General features: G+C 38.0%; 7 protein-coding genes across 9 annotated transcripts; 2 read left to right on the forward strand and 5 right to left on the reverse strand.

Moving 5' to 3' along the window:
* Positions 1 to 112: 112 nt before the first annotated feature.
* On the reverse strand, positions 113 to 1,044 carry LOC107227072 (transcription elongation factor 1 homolog). Its single transcript, XM_015668150.2, has 2 exons — positions 778 to 1,044; positions 113 to 683 (listed from the first exon to the last, which is right to left on the reverse strand). Exons 1-2 carry the CDS (start codon positions 891 to 893, stop codon positions 551 to 553), a joined length of 249 nt encoding a protein of 82 aa, XP_015523636.1. The 5' UTR covers positions 894 to 1,044; the 3' UTR covers positions 113 to 550.
* Positions 1,045 to 1,226: 182 nt separating this feature from the next.
* LOC107219265 (glycine--tRNA ligase) lies at positions 1,227 to 5,340 on the forward strand. Its single transcript, XM_015657476.2, has 4 exons — positions 1,227 to 1,752; positions 1,994 to 3,674; positions 3,777 to 3,964; positions 4,106 to 5,340. Exons 1-4 carry the CDS (start codon positions 1,504 to 1,506, stop codon positions 4,214 to 4,216), a joined length of 2,229 nt encoding a protein of 742 aa, XP_015512962.1. The 5' UTR covers positions 1,227 to 1,503; the 3' UTR covers positions 4,217 to 5,340.
* On the reverse strand, positions 4,528 to 6,387 carry LOC107219352 (proteasome subunit beta type-6). Its single transcript, XM_015657582.2, has 5 exons — positions 6,213 to 6,387; positions 5,904 to 5,971; positions 5,636 to 5,767; positions 4,870 to 5,144; positions 4,528 to 4,785 (listed from the first exon to the last, which is right to left on the reverse strand). Exons 1-5 carry the CDS (start codon positions 6,294 to 6,296, stop codon positions 4,658 to 4,660), a joined length of 687 nt encoding a protein of 228 aa, XP_015513068.1. The 5' UTR covers positions 6,297 to 6,387; the 3' UTR covers positions 4,528 to 4,657.
* Positions 6,388 to 6,527: 140 nt separating this feature from the next.
* On the forward strand, positions 6,528 to 8,878 carry LOC107220385 (nucleoporin Nup35). Of its 2 annotated transcripts, none has more exons than XM_046736110.1 (3): positions 6,528 to 6,847; positions 6,952 to 7,062; positions 7,311 to 8,878. In XM_046736110.1, the coding sequence occupies exons 2-3, from the start codon at positions 6,952 to 6,954 to the stop codon at positions 8,178 to 8,180; spliced, it is 981 nt and encodes a 326-aa protein (XP_046592066.1). In that variant the 5' UTR covers positions 6,528 to 6,847; the 3' UTR covers positions 8,181 to 8,878. The 2 variants fall into 2 exon arrangements, with proteins under 2 accessions (XP_046592066.1, XP_015514484.1); XM_015658998.2 differs by having other exon boundaries at positions 6,529 to 6,787.
* LOC107220304 (glucose-induced degradation protein 8 homolog) lies at positions 8,868 to 10,707 on the reverse strand. 2 transcript variants are annotated; one of them, XM_046736112.1, is made up of 4 exons: positions 10,388 to 10,707; positions 10,130 to 10,256; positions 9,629 to 10,023; positions 8,868 to 9,169 (listed from the first exon to the last, which is right to left on the reverse strand). In XM_046736112.1, exons 2-4 carry the CDS (start codon positions 10,248 to 10,250, stop codon positions 8,981 to 8,983), a joined length of 705 nt encoding a protein of 234 aa, XP_046592068.1. In that variant the 5' UTR covers positions 10,251 to 10,256; positions 10,388 to 10,707; the 3' UTR covers positions 8,868 to 8,980. The 2 variants fall into 2 exon arrangements, with proteins under 2 accessions (XP_046592068.1, XP_015514369.1); XM_015658883.2 differs by having other exon boundaries at positions 8,868 to 9,157; positions 10,388 to 10,702.
* Positions 10,708 to 12,863: 2,156 nt separating this feature from the next.
* On the reverse strand, positions 12,864 to 16,536 carry LOC124293802 (27 kDa glycoprotein-like). The gene is made up of 9 exons (XM_046736111.1): positions 16,454 to 16,536; positions 16,011 to 16,097; positions 15,656 to 15,855; positions 15,341 to 15,589; positions 14,456 to 14,669; positions 13,777 to 14,220; positions 13,463 to 13,634; positions 13,183 to 13,350; positions 12,864 to 13,039 (listed from the first exon to the last, which is right to left on the reverse strand). Exons 5-8 carry the CDS (start codon positions 14,493 to 14,495, stop codon positions 13,185 to 13,187), a joined length of 822 nt encoding a protein of 273 aa, XP_046592067.1. The 5' UTR covers positions 14,496 to 14,669; positions 15,341 to 15,589; positions 15,656 to 15,855; positions 16,011 to 16,097; positions 16,454 to 16,536; the 3' UTR covers positions 12,864 to 13,039; positions 13,183 to 13,184.
* Positions 16,537 to 17,553: 1,017 nt separating this feature from the next.
* LOC107221639 (27 kDa hemolymph glycoprotein) lies at positions 17,554 to 19,237 on the reverse strand. The gene is made up of 5 exons (XM_015660744.2): positions 19,184 to 19,237; positions 19,060 to 19,119; positions 18,345 to 18,821; positions 18,034 to 18,211; positions 17,554 to 17,919 (listed from the first exon to the last, which is right to left on the reverse strand). The coding sequence occupies exons 2-5, from the start codon at positions 19,097 to 19,099 to the stop codon at positions 17,757 to 17,759; spliced, it is 858 nt and encodes a 285-aa protein (XP_015516230.1). The 5' UTR covers positions 19,100 to 19,119; positions 19,184 to 19,237; the 3' UTR covers positions 17,554 to 17,756.
* Positions 19,238 to 22,364: the final 3,127 nt, after the last annotated feature.

Below are 22,364 nucleotides of genomic sequence, written 5' to 3' on the forward strand. Positions count from 1 at the left end.
ATTGACCCTTGCACGTGTGGGTGACGCATTATTTCACTAATATACAAGGCACTCGCGCGCGCACGCACGCGAAGCAGTATGGGGGCACAATGTACAGAGTTACGGTTATTCATTATGGTTTTGCTTCATTTATTGAAATTCACGCATACATACATTCCAAATTACTTACACTCGTGCATACACTCAATTTGTACCCGCGCAAATTGAAATTTTAAATGTGCAGGTATCGCGACACCAATATGTCAGCCTCTTTACAGTTATCAATACTATTGCAAGATACTTATGTTTGATTATACTGTCAGAACATTTATAGATCAACAAAAGATCTACGCAAATGTGACCAGTCTCCTGATATACAGCTTGTGTACCAAGAGATGATAACCAGAATGTGGCATGACTCAAGTAAAAGAGGTATCCATGGCCCTTGCATCGTATTTCGAATACCATTGTCAGTTCTGAATCTATAGTTTAGTCCATCATGCTTTAGAGCGAAATATAATTTAGTGTTTTAATCTTTGTCTTCCGTTTTTTCTTCTGCTACAATTGCAGTTTAGTTGGCAGTCTCACAGGCATCAATCCAATCATTATAGACATCAAGAGGCTCTGATAATAGGTTTATGGTTGTTTGAAAGTCCTCCATACATACACGACACGTTATTCTGGCCGTGTTCCTTGATTTGTCCCTGAAAAAAATTGGCCATTTAATATGATAATCGGTTTTAAAGTGACAAATATATCTAACAACAACGCAATTATCCGTATCTTGTGTTTACTCACATCTTAACCTCGCAGGATTTTTCGTGGTTGCAAAACGGACAATTGAACTGGGTGTCAAGCGGTTCGATCGCCTTTCGTTTACTCGGCGGTTTCCTTTTGCTCTTTCTACGTCCCATTGCGTCTCAATAACTAAAGTCTTTCTTCCAAATACAAATATTTAATGATAAACTCTGTTTACACTTCTCCCCGTTCTTTCAGTTGTCACCGGCTGCCCGCTGACTTATCTGAACGTCGAAGTAGACGCTTCAGTTGACAGTTCTGCCACTACACCGGGTGCTAATTTCTCAGCAAAGTACTTCGTACGTTCCGAAAGTATGGCAGGTACAAGGTGAACTTCGAACAATGACGTCATATGATACGAATCCAACTCGTATATCCGAACACGCACAACGATTGTGACCGGTCAGTAGCTTTGCTACTGTTTGTTGCACTCAGCTGTATTCAACAATCGCCAACCATAGGCAATCATAAACCTATGCCAATTCCGAATATGATCAATGTAATGCAACTAGCACTTCAAAGAAGGAATAATTATATCTCTCCGTCCTAATTCCGTTCTAATTATTAGGAAGAAAAAAAAAGGATTTTTCCCATCTACGAAGTCTAACCTTTCCCATTTCTTTTCATCTTACTCGTGCTGTTTCCGGTAGAATCTGACAACTATACGGTAGTCGGTAACCAGCGTGCCAATTCCCCGGCGAAAACTGGGGATCGAGATCGCTGCGAATGCAGATTTTTCTCCATACTGTGCGAGCCACATGCAAGTTTGGAGCTCGGTACGGGATCAAATATCTCAGGTTCCTCGATCAAATTTCAAGAAATCTTGCTGTTAGTTCGAGGTTATATTCCGAAACTCCTCAGTGGGGCTCGAAGAAGAAGCACAGAAAAGTAAAGCTGCACTTTCAGCTACAGAGTATGGCAGATCCAAAGATAGAAGAGGTCCTCGCGCCCCTGCGATCAAGTGTCAAGGAGCAGGTGAGTGCCATATGGCTTCAGATTTTTACTCCAAAAAAGTTTTCATTAACAACACAATGTTTGGAAACTTTTTGTATTTCGGTTTATTCAAGAATTCGCGAAAAAAAATTAAGAAAACTGCATGTATTTCCCCTCTAACAAAATCCGTCTGTGTATTGCATCAGAGTAAGCATGGCTTTCTTTCTTCTCGTCCAATAATCTTGTCACTCTGGCTTATAATTTTCTTTTTTGTTTCTTAAAGGGGGACCTGGTCCGTAAACTTAAATCTGATGGAGCACCAGACTTTGATGTCAAGAAGGCTGTTGCAGAGCTCAAGGCACGTAAAAAGCTCCTTGAGGACAAGGAACTGTCGCTGATCCCATCGGCGTCGTTTGATCGTGCAAAAATGGAGGATCTTCTGAAGCGAAGGTTCTTTCTTGACCAGTCGTTTGCCATCTACGGTGGGATAACAGGACAGTATGATTTCGGTCCAATGGGATGTGCCTTGAAATCAAATTTCCTTAGCGTCTGGAGAAGCTTCTTTGTTTTAGAGGAACAGATGCTAGAAGTTGATTGTTCCATCCTAACGCCTGAACCGGTTTTAAAAGCTTCTGGACATGTGGACCGATTTGCAGATTTAATGATAAAGGATGTAAAGACTGGAGAATGCTTTAGGCTAGATCATTTCATAAAAGCACATTTGGAGAAAGTTTCATTGGACAAGAAAACTGACGAAAGTTTGCGCGCTGAGTGCCAAGACATCATCATCAAGTTGGATGGTATGAGTAAGCAAGAACTAGCAGCAGTTGTGTCGAGATTCAACATGAAATCACCGATAACTGGCAATGATCTAACGGAACCTATCGAATTCAATTTGATGTTTGCCACGCAGATTGGCCCATCTGGACTGATCAAAGGGTTCTTGAGGCCGGAAACTGCTCAAGGAATTTTCGTGAACTTTAAAAGGCTGTTGGAATTCAATTCAGGCAAGCTTCCCTTCGCTGCTGCACAGATTGGTAATGCTTTCAGAAATGAAATATCACCGAGATCCGGACTCATCCGTGTCAGAGAATTCACAATGGCTGAGATTGAACATTTTTGCGACCCCAACGATAAAAATCATCCGAAATTCGAGTCTGTGAAGCACACTAAGATGCATCTCTACTCTGCATGTAGCCAAATGGATGGGAAAAGTGCAGAATACATGGAAATTGGAGAAGCTGTAAAGACAGGGCTAGTAGACAATGAGACTCTAGGATACTTCATGGCTAGGATCCAGCAGTTTTTACTCAAAGTTGGAATAGATCCTGCTAAGTTACGCTTTCGGCAGCACATGGGCAACGAAATGGCGCATTATGCTTGCGATTGCTGGGACGCTGAATGCTTGACGTCCTACGGCTGGATAGAGTGTGTTGGATGCGCAGACAGGTCCGCGTACGATCTTACTCAGCACACTAAGGCGACAGGGGTCAGATTGATCGCTGAAAAGAAGCTGGCTGAGCCAAAAGTCGTTGACGTTGTCGAAGCATTCCCGAACAAGGGTGTCCTAGGTAAAGCATTTAAAAAGGAAGCCAAAGCAGTTTTGGACGCACTGGCTGCGTTGAATAAAAACGAAATCGCGGTGCTTGAAGGAAAAATAAGTAAAAACGAGGACTACGATCTCGTTTTGCATGATGGGGCATCAATCAAAATTACAAAGGACATGGTCTCGATAAAACGTTACCAAAAAACTTTACACGTTGAGGAAATCACACCGTCTGTCGTTGAACCCTCATTTGGTGTTGGTAGAGTCATGTATTCTCTCTTTGAACACAATTTCCGGATGAGAGAAGGTGATGAGCAAAGGACATACTTGAGTTTGCCTCCAGCAGTGTCACCCCTGAAATGTTCTGTCTTGCCACTCAGTGGTAATACAGAATTTACACCATTTATTAAGAAACTATGTAAGTGCCACCCATAATTAATGGGTGTAAGCCAACAATTTTTCACCTTGTTCAGATATCTTTTATGTACTATCTAAAATTGACCTTATTTTGTCATTTTAGCACAAGATTTGACTGCATTCGACATATCCCATAGAGTAGACGACTCTTCAGGCAGTATCGGTAGAAGATATGCTCGTACAGATGAAATTGCCATACCTTTTGGCATTACAATAGACTTTGATTCTCTGAAGACTCCGCATACAGCAACCCTTAGAGAACGGGATAGCATGGATCAAGTCAGAATAAATGTAAGTTTCTTATATTGATCAGCCGGCTGTAATGTGCTATACTTATCTTACCAAACCAAAATTGAGCTTTTGAAAACATCTTTTTTTTCCATATCTTTAAAACGTTTTGGGAGTTTAAACATGTGTTCTTCTCTGTTTCAGTTGGACGAGCTCCCAACCGTGGTGAAAGACTTGTCTCTATGTAAAATAACATGGGCTGAAGTAGCACAAAAGTATCCTAAGTTTGAACAACAAGAGAATGCAAAAGCATAGAAATCAGCATAATATTTAAAGTAAATTAGGCAATGCATGTTTTTTTAAAGTCATTATGCAAATGCAAATGAAATTATTAAGCCTTGGAAGCTGAATTAAGGGTTAGAAACAAAATTTTAACCTCGAGAATTGACCTTGAATGCTTGTTGGCATAATGGTATGTTATTTTTAAAATGCCTTGATAGAAATTTCATGAACTCCATAAATTATATTCATCAATAATTGAAGCAAGTGTTGACTCTCTTTCCATGCGAAATAAATTCTTAAGAATACAGCTGGAGATTGTGAGGTGAGTAAACGTGAAAAGTTGATTTCGTTTCCGTCATTTATTTACCAAAATTGAAGGAAAACCAGTTAAACAGATTACAGCTGAACAGCTAAAACAGTACACAGGGCACTTTAAGACATGTAATGTAATAAATGGTTGTAGAAATAATTTATTTATCCCTCGTAGAATTGAGGCAGCTTATTACCGAGGATGACTCGTCTTTCAACGCCTTCTTTAGTTATAACACCAAGTCTTACGACTCCACCACTGCTACCGTCACGTGACATGGCCAATGACAGTGCTGCAAAAAGAAATAAAGGAATGCAGTGATTGAAAGGAGATGAAACACACCAAACATGGGGCAAATAAGAAATGAATGACTTACTGTTGCTGACCAATTCTATTGTCTGATCCTTGGTCATGTTGGGCTTATAATGCGCATCTACGTAACCGTAAACGTAGCTTGAACCAGAGCCACCGATTGCAATTGGTTGGCGCACGCACATGCCTCCCAAAGGAATGCTGTAAACTTGACCACCTTTACGACGATCCCAGCCAGCTACCAAAATGCCTGCCATAAGGGAGTCTCGATAGTTGTAGCACAACTCACGAAATACATTTGCACTGGTCTCGACTAAAGGTGGTTCACCAAGTTCCATTCTGAGAATTCAAAACACGAATTTGATTATCACAGTGGAATTTTTAGCTTTAATTTCCTCAAATATTTATTGACAGGTCCCAGAGATGAAAAACATACAGCACGTGAGGTATTAACTAGGATCCCAAAGTGATTTTCCCAAGACTTACAAGTAGTTCTTTCTGGTCCACAAATAATTTGCAGATGTTTTGTTCAATTTCCCATATTCATAAAGTCATTTGAAACTTTGATTAAAATTCTTCAGCATATATAAACATATTGCAAATAATAAAACTATGTGGCTTCAACTTTTTTGTTTCATTTATAAAAGCTTAAAATTATTTGTGGATCATAACGAGTAAAATATTGATTATCCTTATCAAACAGTGCTACAAAACATTTGAAATGTATTAAACTCCAGTTTACTACTCTGAACCCCACGCTTTGCAGATAAATTAAGAATTATATATCTCCAGTAATTCGAAGATAATGACAATCTCGTTGATAGACTCACTGGTGGAAAGCCAGGTGGTACGAAACTATATCTGAGATAGCTTGGGTGTCTGCAGCAGAGCCTGAACGACAGCAATAAATGTGATCCGTCACTTTGGTGAGCTTGTCCGTGACTCGATTGGCGATGTAAGCGCTGAAAATCAGTCAGTGAAATGTTATTTTGTGCCTGAAGAGGACAAATAACCAAATTTTTTCAAGGTAAATTTACTTCAAGAATCACAGAAAATAAAAATGAGAAGTTTAGATCTGGGTTACATTGAACAACATACCCTGTAGTGGTTCGTGAATCAGCACCGATTACTACACCGCCTTCGAATTCACAAGCCATGATTGATGTCTGGAAAGAGGAATGAATAAATACCAATTTTTAAATGAGGAAAAACAAGATGTGTCGGTTGCTTGTTTTCGGAGGTGCAAGAAGACTTTTCTTAAGCGTTTACATCCATTGAAAATACTAATCATGGGTGATGGTCAAAGAATTACATGCACCGTCATTCTAACCTAAGTGAACGTCATATAATAATTTCAAACTTTCTGGTACGCTAAACGGCTGATTTTTAACTCGAAGGCGAACTTACGCCGGTACTGTGTTCGGCTGAAAGCCAATCCGGCACCATCGAATCCATGGTTTTTGATTGAAAGGGGGCTTCGACAAATGCCATACTCCCAAAATTTATCCGTAATATTTTAGCGACGTTTAATATGTTCTGTAATTCTACCGACAACTCCGTGGTCACTGTTGCGACGCCACGAAAAAAGTTACCTAGATAGATCTGAGAGTCGCTGTGTTATTACAATGACAATCTCATTCTCGCGTAACGGCGAAAACCAGACGACCAATGTCATGTAGTACTTCTACCTATCCGACCGAGCAAACTCACCCCTTTTCTTTTTATATTAAACAAATGAACGGAAAGAGTTCAAATTTCGACACTGCATCACTCTTTCATAGCGGATTTGAGGAAAGTAACTCATACCTGGAAATCGTAAAAAAAAGTGTGGTTTTTCTTGAAGTATTGTAACCCATGGTTAAGGATATGGAGGGATAAACTCCATACTTCACCGTTTAAAATTTTCGGCTGTTGATTTTGATTGCGATCACTTGTCAAACGTATTTATTTATATCGAGAAGAATATTTTACAAGAGATCAAGGTATGATGAAGTTTCAGAAATAGCTCAAGTCTAACATCCGAGCATTTCTCTTTCTACGAAGTATAAAAACTAATTATTATTTAGATTATAACCTCTTTTGTTAGCCAACTTTACCTGTATTGTGTATTTCTGATGGCAAATTGAATGAATTTGTGTATTTTTAGATGGAGCCCATGACTCTTGGATCTCCTGTTGGAAGTCCAGTCCAAACACCAGGAAGTCCAGGACCAAACTCCACATATCTACCTAATTTCCTATTGGGAGATGCTAATCCTGTAAGAATCTTAACAACTCGAAGTCATCTTGTAACGACATTTCAATTTTTTTTCTCAAAAAAATAATAATTCTGTAATTCTTCAGTTCTGTAAACTCCAAAATTTTTAAGAACGCAAACCTGTAACCTTGTTCATTCACTTGCAATTTATTTGTTTTGCTGTAAGCCTAGATCTCTGTTTGTATTTTACAAGTGCGAATTCTACCAAGCAGCATCTCACTTATTCGTATTTATTTTGTTCTGCTTCAGACCGCTAGATTAAATATAATGAGTCCCCAAGGTACCCCAAGAAATACACAATTCGGATCTATTACCAGTGGAGGCTTATCATCACCTAGTTCGAACTACTGCACTCCAGACTACCGTACGAATCGCCAAAAAGCCATGTTTGGTAATGTAACGAGCCCTAGTGGTCCACAAATCAGCTCACAGGGGCAATCCGGTGGTCCTCCAACTAGAGGACTTTTCGATACACTTGAAACTTCACAGTCAATGGTGCCGCAGAGTCCCAGTGTGGGTCAGAATGTTACTAGTAATCAGTCGAGAGTGTTGACGGGATCAAATTTGAACAACACTTTGTTCTTGGATAGTCCTGCAAACCTTTCTCTTAACGAACCGTTGCAAGGGCTTCAGCAATGGGTCACAGTCTTTGGTTTTCCTCCAAATGCTATAAACGCCGTATTGTCTCATATATCCAGCAGAGTCCGTGTAGTTGAGAAACGTGGCGCTCCTCACGCTCAGGGTAATTGGATCCATCTAAAATGTGCGTCAGAGCAAGATGCACACAGAGCTTTGGCGTGCAATGGCAACATTGTTTCAGGCTCTACAATGATAGGCGTTGTTCCTTGCACAGATGAGGGAGTAGTTTTGGGATCAGAAAAAGATAACCTTTCCAAATTGAGCAGTGGCACCAGGTGCTTTTCTACATCAGATAGAATAAATTTTTCATCACCTGATTATGCGAGTAGTTTACCACCTACTTCGCCAAGAATACAGAATGCCCGTCCTTTAGCGGTAGGCTATAACCAACATTTGAGCCCCCAAGCAGTTGTAATGCCTCAAAACGTGCCACAGAAGTCGACAGGGTTCTTCTCAAAAATTTATGAATACATTTGGTAGCTCGATGCAATTCCCCCATACTGCGTTTATTTCGCAACTCCATTCGGTTTTTACTCTTCAATCTGACGAATTTTAGTATAATTTTGTACGGTTGTTTTTTTGTTCGCATCAAGTGATAAATATTAATTTTTGTAATTGAGGGTGCAGTAAAGTCGACTCGTTGTATTCAATTAACCATCTTATACCATCATTGTCACGCTACATCAATATGGGATCGATTCGTATGTTTGAATGTCCAACAATTAACAGTAAATAACAAATGCCAATGTCACTTTTAGAATATAAGTATGTAATTTGCAAAGATATATTTTCTAACATTCATGACGTACTCTATTGTGTAAAGAATTGGACATGAATTTTTCCGTACTAACTTGATGTCATTTAAAGTTACGGTACACTGCTAATTTTTTTTAACTTTTACCTGTAGGCAAACATCATGTAATTGTGTATAAAATAAAGAAAACAGATTTTTTTATTCTGTATATCATTATCCAAGTCAGTCAAGGAGCGTGTATTAATAACTCTTCAGATTTGTCGTAACGTGATGGGCAGTGCAATTCAAAATTTCATTAACATTTTTCTGATCAAAACACACACAGGATCTGGGTGTTTAGGAATGTAGTAAAATACCGTGGTGGGGTTTAAAATTTGTAAATATATTTTGCACGAATAAAAAGTTGAGTTGAATACAAGATAAACATTTATTTTAAGACTTAATTTAATCACATTACCAAGGATATTCCTATAAATAAATTTCTGAATTCTGACATCTCTTATAACATCATTTTACTTAATTAATACTACTTTGGATTTTCGATTGTGGCACTACCCAAATCTGTCATTTTGGGATACTTCACTTTCTTGGTATCCAGCTCATCCTGAGCCCAAAGTATCATTTTTAATAAATTATTTAGTCTAGGGCTGGTAGTCTCGCGGTGTTCCATTTTTAAGATGGCGGCATTCAGCTCGCTTGCAATCTGCAACATATACTAATATTAAGAGGACATTGGGTTTAAAAAAAAAAATGAAATAGCATGTAAACAGAAGTTTCATCAAGTCATACTTATCTCAAAAAGTTTTTTCAGTTTATAAACATATTAATTTGATGTAGAAATGCTAAAAGGTTAAAGTACTTTTTGTGTCAGTTTAGTTGCAGCTGAAATGACTTAAAATGTGAATGCGATGTGTATCTGAGCAATTTGCATTTGGAATATACACAATCAAAAGTTTTCATGGTTTCCTACCGCTATTTAGAAAAACCTAGTTGCGTATCATTATTGCAAATAGTATGTAGTTGAAAATATGCGATATGGATTCAGAATAGAATACAGTCTTCAGTAAGTTCTTAAATTTAGTTCAATTGTAAATACTGTGGGTAAAACTCGCGACTTAGGATATTCTTATTATTACAGATCCTTAATCAAGTTACATGACTTACGACAATTTACCTTCTGTCTGTGCGTTGGGTGCAGAAGATCACTGAAGGGACTTTTGTGTGGTTCATCGAATGCTAGCAAAGCCAAGGTACGTTCCAGCTCACTTAATATATTGTCATCAGATTCCCCAGCTTCGCTCAACTGTTCTTGAGCAAACTGGAGAGCCTCTTCGATTCGGCCAGTACGTATCAATTCTATAAGGTGAAGTTGCTGCAGGTGGAAATAAAGATATCTGTCATTATCGAGAAGCTCTGGATGTAGCTGATTGACCAGATCAGTGGCTTCTTGAATTCGGCCATTTTGGATAGCGTCTCTAATACGAATTCTATCATCCAAAGAATTTAGTTCAACCGTCGGCCCGACTCCAGATTCTTGTTGAAACTTTTCCGCCGCTTCTTTGAAGCCTTCTAAACATGGAAATAAAGTGTGGATTGAGAGTTTGTGTGAATCCCGTACTTGCTTTGGTTCATTTTGTCATATTAAATAAGATCTCAAATCGTGACTTGAGGTTACCTGTGACAAGGTAATTCATTATTAGGTTATTCATGGAAACACGTTGTATGTGGGACCCATCCTCGAGTTTGGCAACCCATTCGTCTTTTGACATGTCGTCCTGGTTGTCTGGGAAACTCATTTTTCCCTACGAAGGGAAACGTGGAAATAAATATTTTAGGGGTCAATGAATTGTGAAATTTGACAACAATTGAACTGCAAGAATGTACGCGCCACCTGTGACTCGGTATTTTGGTTGTAAAAACATCTTCAACCTACCCGCCAATCGTCGTAACAGAATAAATTAATCGATCCAACTGGTATAACAGAAAATATCGTCGAAATTTAGCTCACTAAAAGGTTTTCGCAACTGTCACCACGCCAGAACGTCATAAACAACGCATTCGGATTTACCAATGATCATAGAAACTATATTCTTTATAGATAGACCAACTACTTTCACCGTTTTTCTGACAATGTGTTCAGTATTCTTCAGTCAATGCAAACACTTTGCAGAGAGAAACCTTCTGCACTTTGCATTTCAATTTGTGCCTTTGTTGTGCAGAACGGACCCTTGAGATCTTTGCTTAATTGTAAGAGAGGCCATGTCGGGTTTTTCAGTAGCGTTCGCTGACGCGAACACTGATGCTTAATATGGCAGAGTATTGGGTGGTTACCGACCGAGCACATCAGAATTTAGTTTCAATAACCTATTTCGTGTCAGAGGATGCTACTAATTGTAAATGATGAGCGCAGAATATTAGACATATGAAATTTTACCTCATATCATCGATAATTGTGCAACCGATCGCGACCACTCGTTGCCGCAAAGCAGTGTATGTAAATCTCAAATTATTTTGTCGTCGGAATTCATAACCATAGAGAGTTGAAATAGGCCCGGAATACGGTTTTTATCAATTTTAAACAGTAGCCTAATATATGAACACTGAATATCCCACATCACTGCATATTATTGATGGCTTCACAACTCATTCTTCCATGATGATACAAATAAATTCAAATTCGTATAGCATGGAAACCTGTACGGATAATATGTCGGGTAGGAAAATGCATACACTCGTCGCGGTTCCAGAAATGAAATTTTATTTTGCGTTATTACAGGTATTCAACCGATTAATCGCAGCTAACATTGAAGATTATACCAGTAAATATTTTCTGAACGTATATAGGAATACATTGTACTATGATAAATCAATCTTTTATGTAGAACAAAATTTCCATTGGAACTTTCATAGCGAAATATCTGCACCAGAAATTTTCCTAAAAAATGAGTGAAAACTAATTGTAAGGGGTGCACGGAACTTTTCGAATGAATCGATTTTGATAATCGATTTGAACCGATACATAACCGACCAATTCCTGAATCGATTTCATGACAAAAGATCAATCCCGCCAAGATCGAAGTATTTTTGAACTTTTGAAAAATACAAGAAATGATATGCAAAACTCCTCAAAATATATACCATTGGTGAACGAGAAATTAACAAACTCCCTAAAACGATATACCATCAACAATCATTGCAATCTGTAGGATGTATAGATTATAAAGCACAGGCTTGATCCTTTTTGAAACTGTTTGAAACACTTTTGGTATCAAACAATGTTACCATCCTTTCAACACTTTCGTGCCGCATAGGTGATAGGCGTACTCTTATTATCACGCTCTGAAGTTGCATTGAATCGATCTTCAGCATGAAGAATCGATTCAGATGATTAATTGACAGCACAGAATCGGTACAAAATATCAATAATTAGTAGCTAATAAATCGATTGTCAAAATAATCCATTCAGATCGATGCATTTTTGCAAAAAAATGAGGTTACAGTAAAGTATGTTACTAATTGCAGGTTTTCGTAACTGTTTATTATATACTCACAGCTCAAAGCCGTATACAATTTATCGAAAAATATAAAATGCTATTTACAATGCGTTTGCTTATTTACTGACATAGTTATAGCAAAAATATATAAGTGTTATTTGGAGTACAGAATTTTTCATTTCCGTTTGCAAATATGTTCCAGGTTTGCAAATGAAGTGTCTAGTATGGAGTATTACATCGATTACGTTTCTCTTGATTTACGACTCAAAATTAATGAACGGGTATAATAATTTTAAATTGGAAAGTGGCTGCCTCCATCGTGATAATTTATTTGGTCTCTCAGGTCTTTCGCTTTACGAATATGCATTACTAATACAGACTCGATCTGTCGAACAACTAAAATTCGAGCTTTGACTACCATAGTGTTCGCTATCATACGTCGCTGCTCGTAATTAATGCTGTAAGCAATATCAAATAAATTTACGAATTATGTATGCATCGCGAACGTTTTTTTTTTTTTGCAAAAGAAACTCCTACAAAAATTCTTCCAATTTTCATTTCAAACGACAATGAATATTTACTCGGAATGGAGTAAAATATATGTTATGTATCTACAAGAGGAATAATCGCTAAAACATTGACTGTTTAGTTTGAATAGATTTATTACATAGTACCATGAACCAACATCTGCGCGGTACGAATGCTATATACTTATGAAGACGATTTTTTTCTTGACCTTGGTGAATTGTTGAGTAATATTATTCTTGGATATGAAGGTCGAGACATCAAAACACTTTTTTGTATTGTGTTAACGTTTCAGCCCTGATGGGGGCCCTCCTCAGAACAATTTTATTTAAAACATCTGTCACGAACAGAAATAATAAAATAATGTACAACTCCGTTATAACAAAATTAAACATAAGTGGTTTAGATAATAAGCAGGGATGTTTATGCAGATATAAATGAGAGGAATTACCTAGTGTGGGATGACACTTTCATTTCCCGAAGAACAGGAACCACTAGTAGTATATACTTATCTAGTACTTGTTGCAGCATTAGGGATGATGGCATGCTATTTTAGCATATCACTCCTGTAACATTGTGTTACTTTTATACTTGAGATATACTTCGAGTATACAGTCTAAGTGACAAATTAGTGAGTTTGAGAAGAGTTAATATATGTATAACTTGTAATACATTGCACTTCAAGCTTTGTTAGATCACGTATTCTTACATTTACGGACTGTTTGCAGTAGCATTTGCTGCAATCCCTTTAAGTATCGTTTCGCATCCTAATCCCTTTTTGTAAATATTCCAAAAAGTGTTGACGAATTTCGAAGCTCTCTTTTGTTTGCACTCGTTCAACCTTCTAACGGAACAATTTTGCGCTCTATCTATATCACTGTTGAAAAAGGAATAATTTATTATTAGATTGAGTCTATATTGAAGGGGTGTACAGGAATATTCATACGAAGAATTCACCACAGGTTTGGAATATGTCCAGTTTTACTTACGTGCACAAATTCGTCTGTATGGTGGCTGTTGGAGGACTGAATACCAGTGGAATATTAGTATTATCAATGTGGGTGGTGGAATGATTAAAAACTGAATTGTCGGCTGTACAATCATCATGTAAATCGTTCAATTTCTCGTTCAAACATTCAACTGCATTGGTCGCGTAAAATTCTATAAAAAATTAAAAATGCTACAATAATCAATGGTGAAAGTTTTACACATACTAACACAACATGCATGTGGTTTGGAAGTATTATGAGAATGAAGTTGTCACAATGAATAGTCTTTTATCTGTATTCCAAAATTCACTTACCGAAGAGGGAACTTCCATTGTTCTGGCAAACATAGTCCACTGTTGAAAATGAAACGTTCACGTTCAAATCGAGATCCTGGCGTTCCATCAGGTTCAAGCAAGGTTTGATTGTGTTCGCGGTCGAGGTCAGCAAGTCATTTACACTCTGCATAGAACGACAAACCTCTGCGAAATCCTTCTCCGTTTGCCCATCAACGGTAGTGTTTATACTGTTTATTATGGAGTCAATAGAAATTCGAAAGCGTTCCATGCCTTGACGGATAGTATTGTACGCGGTGGGTCCACCATTATTGTTGCACTTTATTTCTATCTGTTGATCGTCAATGTCACTATCTTTTCCACTGAAATGTTGAAACTTCGTCTTAAAAAAACTGACCCAACGCAGCTTTATGCCAGGTGCAGGCTTTGGATCTTCCGCTTGAACGATGTTGGCGTTTTGGATTGCTGTTGAGGAAACAGGTATTGACGAAAATACGCGAATCAAAGATCGTAAGAGCTACTTTGCTGAACAGTTTCACGTAACTCTCTGACGGGCAAAAATTTATCAGATTAAATAAAAATGTATGATTCTCAATTTCTAGATGGTGAAGCTAAACGAAAGCCAGAAATTATATTTCATGCAAGGACTATGGATTAGAAATTATATCAACTAGACCTTCATTTTAACGGAGCAACTTACCAGCAATCAAGAAAATCCCAAGAACAATGAGAATCTTCATTTTTCTACAAAGCAGACCGATTTGTCTTTCAGAATGATTATATTCCAGAGTTTACGATGCTACAACTCACAGACATCGTTGTTTTTATTCTTCGCGGGTCGAACTCTAGTGAGCATGTGATTTTAAGTTAGAAATTGACTGCATTTTATACTGACTTGGCATCCACAAGCTGATCTACATATCCAAATGTAAACACATGTGTTTATGATACGGATTCTTGCAATTATCGACGAACGAAGACTCAGACCTTATCCTGTCGATACGTCTATGGACACTTTATTATCACAGTGTTACTACGCTTACCGAGAAAATTTTTGATAGTAAAATAATGACAGTTCGGCTAAAGAGAAAACAAAGGTGATAACAGCCAAGTATGATCAGAAAGTTTAAAGTTCGATGTACTTTGTATGATTGATATCATCTGTGACATGTTCGAAAATACTGCTTATTAATTTCCGGCTTTAATAACGAACGAGTCAACGTTGAATTGCTCTTGCAGCGTAACAACGTATAGAGCCAGATTTTGAATTATTCAGCTCTCATTCACGGGTAAAAAATGGAAATGCTATTCGCAAATCATTACAGGTAAATTTAATTAAAAACTTCCGAAGTAATTGTAACAGTGGGCATCGTTACTCTTGACGAAACTTTAAACATAATACTAACGTTGTTTCAAATAATATGCAGTTTTATTTGTAATGCGTAATTCTCTCTCTTCCATTAATGAAGCAAATTCCTCAAAGATTAAAAATTAATAATTATAGTATTAACTATTCAGTGATATTACATCGATCACGCAACGTTCGATTCTCAATTCATTAATAATTTTACATTGGAAAAGTTACCTGGTCTCTGGGGTCTTCCGCTTTACAAATATGCATTACTTCAGACATAAATTCTGTCTGTCAAAAAATTCAAATTCCAATACAGAGTGTTTATTTGCAGTATATCCTGCACGTATTTTATTGAGTAGCGCTTCACAGCCTAATTCTTTCTTGACAATGTTCAAGATGGAATTGACGAGGTTCGAAGTCGTCCTTTGCGTGCATCCGTTCAACTCTCCGACGACACAATTTTATGTAGTTTCGAACTTGCTTCGGATAGAGAGAATAATTCGTTATCAGTTTGGGTGTTTATCGACGGCATGACAACATCCCTACCAAAAAAATCCATCGGGTTCGAAACATGCAGAGTTTCGCTTACGTGCAACTTTCTAGATCTACGACGAAAGTTAGGAAACTCTCATGTCTTCGAATCTCGGCACTGGTGCCGTTGACCTCAGTGGATTCAGTGGAAGTTGAATCGTCGAGGAAACAGACATCTATAATATCCTCTTTTGCATCGAGACTTTCGACCCCACCTGTTGAAAAAAATTCTATAGAAAATTGAAAATGCCACGCTCGCTATAAATACCGAGTTGTTTTCACTAAATATGCGTGTATAAGTTTGGAGGCAGTATGAGAATGTGGTTGAATCAACGAATAATCCTTTATCCATGTTGCAGAAGTCATTTACCTAAGAGGTGACTCCCATTGTTCCCGCAAACATATTCGATTATTGGAATTGAAGCGTTTACTAGAAATTCGGCAAACCGGCGTTCGTCTGGAGCAAAACAAGGTTTGATTGCACCTATGTCGTGGATCATCCAGTATTTCAAACTCTGCATGGCGTCGCAAATCAGTTGGGCTTCTTGTATTCTGTAAGGCTACCAAGCCTTGAACGGCAGCATCGAACGCAGTGCCCTCACGGAAGAAACCCCAAAATTGGGTGTAAATTCGTACCCCTAACTTTTTTCTTATGGGAAATTAGCATTATCTATGAGTTGGGGGTACAAATTTACACCCAAGTGGGGGTTTTTTTCCGTGAGGGTGGGTCGGCCATTTTTTTTTACACTTTTCCCTTAAGGGTGCATCATCAAATTCATCACTGTCGTCTGGATTGCGACGGTTGATTCTCACCTTTTCGAGGATTTCTGAGTAGTCCCATTCTACTGGAAGCTTCTTCGGATCTTTCGCTTGAGCGATGTCCGAGTTCAGAATTCCTGTTGCAGAAGCGAGAATTTACAAGAATGAGTGAGGTGAAAATTGTTCGTACACTCTGCTGGACGAGTTTTATCCGGCTCGTTGATGGGAAAAAAATCAGTCGAGAAATTTTCATACTTTTATTTCATACCAAATTTCTAGATGTCAAACTCATAGACGACCGGAAAATACACCTCACAGCACGATTATGGACTAGATACTCGCATTGAGAGGACGTTAGCTACGATGTAGTGACTTACCAAAGACAAAAAAAAAAAAAAAACCGAGAGCGATGAGTATCTTCATTTTGCTAAAAAGCGATTAAACTATGATCAACTAATATGTCTTTCAAAACGATTATGTAGTAGAATTTGCAATGCGTCACAAAGGCGTTGTTTTGCTTCTTCGTCGATCGAATTACAGTAACCGTGTGAGTTTCAGTTAGAAGTCGACTGTCTTTTACACAAGATCATGACCCACAGCCTGATCTTCACCCACCAACTCTAAATATAATATAGTTTGGTAATATGAACATAGTTGATAATAGGTCGAAACCTGGTGGTCGACTTATCTTCAATCGCTGACCCAAAATATACACAAATATTTTCAAACAACAAATACTGCAGACGTATCTTATTTATACGCTGATTGAGACAAGAACCACTGTTGAATTTCTCTTCAACAAATCGATTTTTCAGGATTTTCAGCAGGACACTATATCCACTATCAATAGAAGATATCATATGCGTGGATCAATTATTTTTGGGGGTATACCTTAAGGGCGGTTCTTACACTTTGAATAGCCGAATTAGCACTATATTTACCCTGCAACTGTAAATCTAACCTCGGTTGCCGATGTAAACATATTTAATAATATCTCCAAACCTGACTGGTTTCAACAGCTGACTAATAGCAGATGAGTTTGTGCACCGAATAAATTGACTCCATACACGTTACATCCAGAGAAAGAAATTTTATAATTCTGACTGTTAAGTTTACAGGATAGATTTATTACATATTCGCATATACTTGTCATGTACTATTTATGCAGTTTTATTCAACGACTTTACATAATGTTACATCAGTATTTTAGATTTAACGGTGTACATGAATCGGTAAGTATTTCTTCCATCACTACTTCAGGTAGGACTGATGATAAATTGGCAAGATTGAAAAGAATAATATGAACTGTTGCCGGTATATCATTTTGTTTGTTTCATTGGGTCATGTGGTCTCACATTTACAGAGCGTTCGCAGCCAGTGCTTTGTGTGCTTTGAGAATCGCTGTGCAGCCTAATTCTTTTTTGATGATCTTGAAAATAGAATTTATGAAGTTCGAAGGAGTCCTTTGCGGGCACCCGTTCAACTGTCTGACGACACAATTTAGCATAGTTTCGAGGTCGCTGTTGATAGAGAGAATAATTCGTTATCAATTTAGGTGTTTATCGAAGGCATGTCATCCATCCATCTCTACCAAGAATATCCATCAGGTTCGAAAGATGCGCATTTTCACTTACCTGCAATCTTCTAGATCTACGGCGAATTCCGGGAGATCGAATGGTTTTGGAATTACGGCACTGGGGCTGCTGGTAGTGACCTCAGTGGATTCAGCGGAGGTTGAATTGTCAGGGAGACAGATATTCAGACTGTCAATTTTTGCCTCGAGACATTCAATCCCGCCAGTTTCGAAAAATCCTATAGAAATTAAATATGCGGGTATTTCACCCGTTTATAGACACGATTGTATACGTGTATAAGTTTGGAGGTAGCATGAGAATGTGGTTGACTCAATGAATAATTCTTTATCCGTATTGCAGAAGTTATTTACCTAAGAGTTGACTTCCATCGTTCTCGCAAACAAATTTCATCACTGGAGACGAAATGTTTACTAGAAGTTCGATAGCCTGGCGTTCCTCTAAATCCAAACAAGGTTTGATCGCATCTATGGCTTGGGTCGCCCAGTTTTTCAAAATCCCGAACGAGAGACAAATCACTGCGAAATCATCAGAAATCGACTCCTCAGAGCTCGAATTATCAGAAACGTCTGATTCAATGCTGTTGTCCGTTGAATTTATTACGGACTCAATTGTATTCTGCAAGTTTGTCAAGCCTTGAACGGCAGTATCGTACGCGGTGGGTCCACCATTCTTGTTGCACTTTGCCTTCACAAGTTCTTCATCGTACTCGTCACTATCGTCTTCACTGAGAGGGTTGACCTTCACCTTCCCAAGAAGCTCTACGTAGGTCTGTTTTGCGGGAGGCTTCTTCGGTTCTTCCGCTTGAGCGACGCCCGAATTCAGAATTCCTGTTGCAGAAACGGGCATGCACAAGAATGAGTCGCGTAAAAATTGCAAGTACACTCTACCGGACGACTTTCATCCGGCTCTTGGAGGGGAAAAAATCAATCGAGAAATTTTCATGCTTTTCATTGATCCAAATTTCTCGAACTCAAACTCAAAGAAAGCCAAAAAATACACCTCACGTCTCGGTCATGGCCTAGATACTCGTATTGTGGAAAGGTTTAATATGATAAAGTAACTTACCAGCGACCAAAAAAAACCCGAAAGCGACGAGGATCTTCATTTCGCTGAAAAGCAGTAAAACTGTGATCAACTAATATGTCGTTCAAAATAATTATGTAGCAGAACTTGCGGCGCCTCAACTCACAAATGTGACGTTTTGCTTCTTCGTCGATCGAATTCCAGTTAACTGTGAATTTCAGTTGGAGGTCGACTGCCTTTTATACAAGATATTTTCTTTTTTTTATCCCCAACTTGATCTTTGACCTACAACTGTAAATGTAATCTCGGTTGCTGTGTTAACATAATTAATAATATCTCCAAACCTGATTGGTTTCAAAAGCTGACCCGAAATATACGTGGATAATTAAAAAAAAAAAGAAAATATATCAAACACGTATCTCCTTTATATGCTGATTGTAATAAAAACCGCCGCTGAATTTCTCTCCGCAAAATCGATATTTCTAGATTCTTTAAAAATGCCATGCGTTCTTTTGATAGAACCAATTGGACATTATATCCACTATCAATAGAAGATAATACGCTTGCATCCCTTATTTTTTTGAGGGTAAACTTTAAGAGCAGTTCTTTATACACCTTAAACGACCGAATCAGCACCTTCAAGAAATATGTCTCTAATGTTTTGCAATGTAGGTACTCCAACGTCGGTGAAACGCACCTCGGGTGTTTTACTTTAACAGTGTACGGATATACACAATTTGTTATGTGTGTACATCTGTAGATGATTGATTTTATCAGAATGGAACATTCGTTGTCTAAGAAATTAGTGGTGAAGATTATTTTCACGATAAGTTTTTGGCTGAACTCTGAGAATTTTTTTCGGGTTATCAGTCAAGTGAAGAGTGTTTTGATTATTTTATCACAAGTCTGGCGTGCAATATGACAAACATCATCTATATTATATAATGTGGTGAACTGATTAGAGGGTTTGAAAAACAAGCGGAATCTGTATTGATGAACTTCAGACTTGCATTTTTGTTTATCGGCACTTATGTGAACGTGTTTTCTAACACAATATACCACGCAGTCCACGCAATCTATCCGCATTTCGGTCTCTTCTTTTGACATCATATCAAATAACTTATTGTTGGTCCAAATCAGATTTGGCATAGGGTGGCATAGTAACAAAGTCGATATTTTGCTGAATCTGAAAGATAAATTTCTGAATTACAAGACTCTGTCACAGTGTTGAAACATGCTCGCATCTCTACAAGCCAATTACTGAGCGACAATTTCGGCCGTTTTAGAAAAATACATTGAGGAATAAATCAAATTCTATCAATATCGTTTCATGTTTGCACCATGCCTTGAAAGAGGCCTGCCAACACTTACGCACCAATTCAATTTTTCATTTGGATTTCCATCAATGTACGAATTATTTTGTTCGTTATTCATGTTTTATTGTCATTTGTAGTTGGGTAAGTTTAGGGTCAGCCTGACCCTAGTGTGGCAGCAACGTGATTCCAGAGAGATGTGGAAGCTAAAGGTTAAGGTCACGTAGTACTCTTACCTTTACCGACCGGTCAAACTCACCTTTTCTCCTTCTCATTGCATCTTACTTTGCGACTGATGGAATGGAAATGTATCCCACGAAGCATACTGTTCTGCGTCATACAAATTTTCTCACATCAAAGTAATTGCCAGGCAGTCAGACTCATAAGTAGTATAATTTTTTTATGGTTATTTGACAGGCAACTCTTATTTCGTGCAAAAATATACCTTATAAACTTTTCACACGTTCGTTTCAGATCACGTTCAAATTCTTCCTTATTCATCATCTCGACTGTTTTAACGACTACGCTCCTAAAACCCTAAAAGTGAAGGCATCATTGTTCAAGACAGCGAAACCACACTCGGTGCTATTTTTATGCCTCGACATTATTATATAGATAAAATAATCGCTACTCATCGATTTATTTCTTACATTAGCGAACTTTTCAACTTTGGCTTTGATATGCTTGACATCTTTTTATTCACATCATATGTCACGCAGCCGACGTATTGTTTACGAAATTCACCAGCTCACGTTATTATCGACCGAGCACGAGCGATCGATACGCTCTCTCTTGTGTTGCTTCCATAAGCTTTATAAGCGCTGTGCTTAGCCCACGACGTAGTAGGAAGGAGACTTAACACTCAAGCAGCGCTCAGCTCTAAAGTTGGTCTGTTTTTTGGAGCAACGTAACAGGAATTGTCAGGGTGTGATTTAACCGCCTCTTGCGCAATGTGCCCCCTTCCCTCTATGATCTTACGATTTGGTTGAGGTTCGAAAAGCAATTACTCAGTTTTCACTCACTTAAAATGCATATTTTACGAATTTACGGAGTATATTTATAGCACGGAGGTTTATAGGTTACGATACCTTCTTTTTTCACATTTTATAGCGAAAATTTCCCTTTTTCAATAAGAGGCGCTCATATCCCACTCAGACAATTCTTCTTACGTTACCTCAAAACTGAGGACAAGTTTTATTGCAGAATAGTCTCTTTCCTACTACTCCGTGGTTTAGCCTAATATGAGATATTGTATATAGTTCAAGCGTACGTCATATATCTAGTCTTAAGGTCTGAAAGTGGTTGAAAATTCTTGATCGAACAGACGATTTCTACAACGTTAGAAATGTCAGAACTGGTATATTTCAACTCTTAGTGCATCGGTCGTATTGATATAAGGCCTAAATGAAAGCTCTAAAAATCTAAAAGCTTACGAAACTTGTCTGATGTCGAATTTTGTCGTGAGAGGGGAGGAATATGTGATCAAATTCTCGCTGGATAGGTCAAAGGCTTATGTTCGCGGTAAAAGACAAAAGTTTGTCGGCTCGCGCGCATTTATGTTTTCTTTAACGAACTTGGCGCGATCGGCGATCGCTGATCTTGATTTTTCATACTTTCAAATATTTATACGCGATTCGTTCATACATATCGTACGTAGTAAAATTTTATCACGCAGCCTTACGTATATTGTTACGTAGTGTTGTAAATGACTTCGACCGTGTTAGACTGGCAAAACCTAATTATAGGTAACAATGTCGATTATACAATACAGTAAAAGATGATTCGAATTATCGCTTCTGATCTTTATTACATCATAACTCCTATTTTAAACCACTATCCGTCATTCATGCTCAACTTATATGAACCACATGCGTGTGAATATTATACGTATTCGTGTATCACAATCCGTTTGATAATCCATTACGCCATGCCAACCATTCGTAGATCACATTTCTCTTCTCAAATGAAAATTAATTTGTGTACCGCATAAACTAACTGTACATACAGGGAAAGAAATTTTATAATGCTGACTAC

Source organism: Neodiprion lecontei, chromosome 4, assembly GCF_021901455.1.
Source record: "Neodiprion lecontei isolate iyNeoLeco1 chromosome 4, iyNeoLeco1.1, whole genome shotgun sequence".
Taxonomy (NCBI): domain Eukaryota; kingdom Metazoa; phylum Arthropoda; class Insecta; order Hymenoptera; family Diprionidae; genus Neodiprion; species Neodiprion lecontei.

What these genes read in the sequence shown, in the direction of transcription:
- LOC107227072 (XM_015668150.2), bottom strand. Translation starts at nt 893, where the DNA reads ATGGGACGTAGAAAGAGCAAAAGGAAACCGCCGAGTAAACGAAAGGCG. An exon ending in AAATCCTGCGAGGTTAAGAT is followed by an intron (nt 684 to 777) that starts GTGAGTAAACAC and finishes AATTTTTTTCAG; the next exon opens with GGACAAATCAAGGAACACGG.
- LOC107219265 (XM_015657476.2), top strand. Translation starts at nt 1,504, where the DNA reads ATGCAGATTTTTCTCCATACTGTGCGAGCCACATGCAAGTTTGGAGCT. An exon ending in GATCAAGTGTCAAGGAGCAG is followed by an intron (nt 1,753 to 1,993) that starts GTGAGTGCCATA and finishes TGTTTCTTAAAG; the next exon opens with GGGGACCTGGTCCGTAAACT. An exon ending in TGGATCAAGTCAGAATAAAT is followed by an intron (nt 3,965 to 4,105) that starts GTAAGTTTCTTA and finishes TCTCTGTTTCAG; the next exon opens with TTGGACGAGCTCCCAACCGT.
- LOC107219352 (XM_015657582.2), bottom strand. Translation starts at nt 6,296, where the DNA reads ATGGCATTTGTCGAAGCCCCCTTTCAATCAAAAACCATGGATTCGATG. An exon ending in CAGCCGAACACAGTACCGGC is followed by an intron (nt 5,972 to 6,212) that starts GTAAGTTCGCCT and finishes TCCTCTTTCCAG; the next exon opens with ACATCAATCATGGCTTGTGA. An exon ending in AATAGAATTGGTCAGCAACA is followed by an intron (nt 4,786 to 4,869) that starts GTAAGTCATTCA and finishes TTCTTTTTGCAG; the next exon opens with CACTGTCATTGGCCATGTCA.
- LOC107220385 (XM_046736110.1), top strand. Translation starts at nt 6,952, where the DNA reads ATGGAGCCCATGACTCTTGGATCTCCTGTTGGAAGTCCAGTCCAAACA. An exon ending in TATTGGGAGATGCTAATCCT is followed by an intron (nt 7,063 to 7,310) that starts GTAAGAATCTTA and finishes GTTCTGCTTCAG; the next exon opens with ACCGCTAGATTAAATATAAT.
- LOC107220304 (XM_046736112.1), bottom strand. Translation starts at nt 10,250, where the DNA reads ATGAGTTTCCCAGACAACCAGGACGACATGTCAAAAGACGAATGGGTT. An exon ending in AATGAATTACCTTGTCACAG is followed by an intron (nt 10,024 to 10,129) that starts GTAACCTCAAGT and finishes TTCCATGTTTAG; the next exon opens with AAGGCTTCAAAGAAGCGGCG. An exon ending in ACCCAACGCACAGACAGAAG is followed by an intron (nt 9,170 to 9,628) that starts GTAAATTGTCGT and finishes TCTTAATATTAG; the next exon opens with TATATGTTGCAGATTGCAAG.
- LOC124293802 (XM_046736111.1), bottom strand. Translation starts at nt 14,495, where the DNA reads ATGAAGATTCTCATTGTTCTTGGGATTTTCTTGATTGCTG. An exon ending in TGGGATTTTCTTGATTGCTG is followed by an intron (nt 14,221 to 14,455) that starts GTAAGTTGCTCC and finishes TTTCCTCAACAG; the next exon opens with CAATCCAAAACGCCAACATC. An exon ending in ATACAGACGAATTTGTGCAC is followed by an intron (nt 13,351 to 13,462) that starts GTAAGTAAAACT and finishes CTTTTTCAACAG; the next exon opens with TGATATAGATAGAGCGCAAA.
- LOC107221639 (XM_015660744.2), bottom strand. Translation starts at nt 19,099, where the DNA reads ATGAAGATCCTCGTCGCTTTCGGGTTTTTTTTGGTCGCTG. An exon ending in CGGGTTTTTTTTGGTCGCTG is followed by an intron (nt 18,822 to 19,059) that starts GTAAGTTACTTT and finishes TTTCTGCAACAG; the next exon opens with GAATTCTGAATTCGGGCGTC. An exon ending in CGATGGAAGTCAACTCTTAG is followed by an intron (nt 18,212 to 18,344) that starts GTAAATAACTTC and finishes TAATTTCTATAG; the next exon opens with GATTTTTCGAAACTGGCGGG.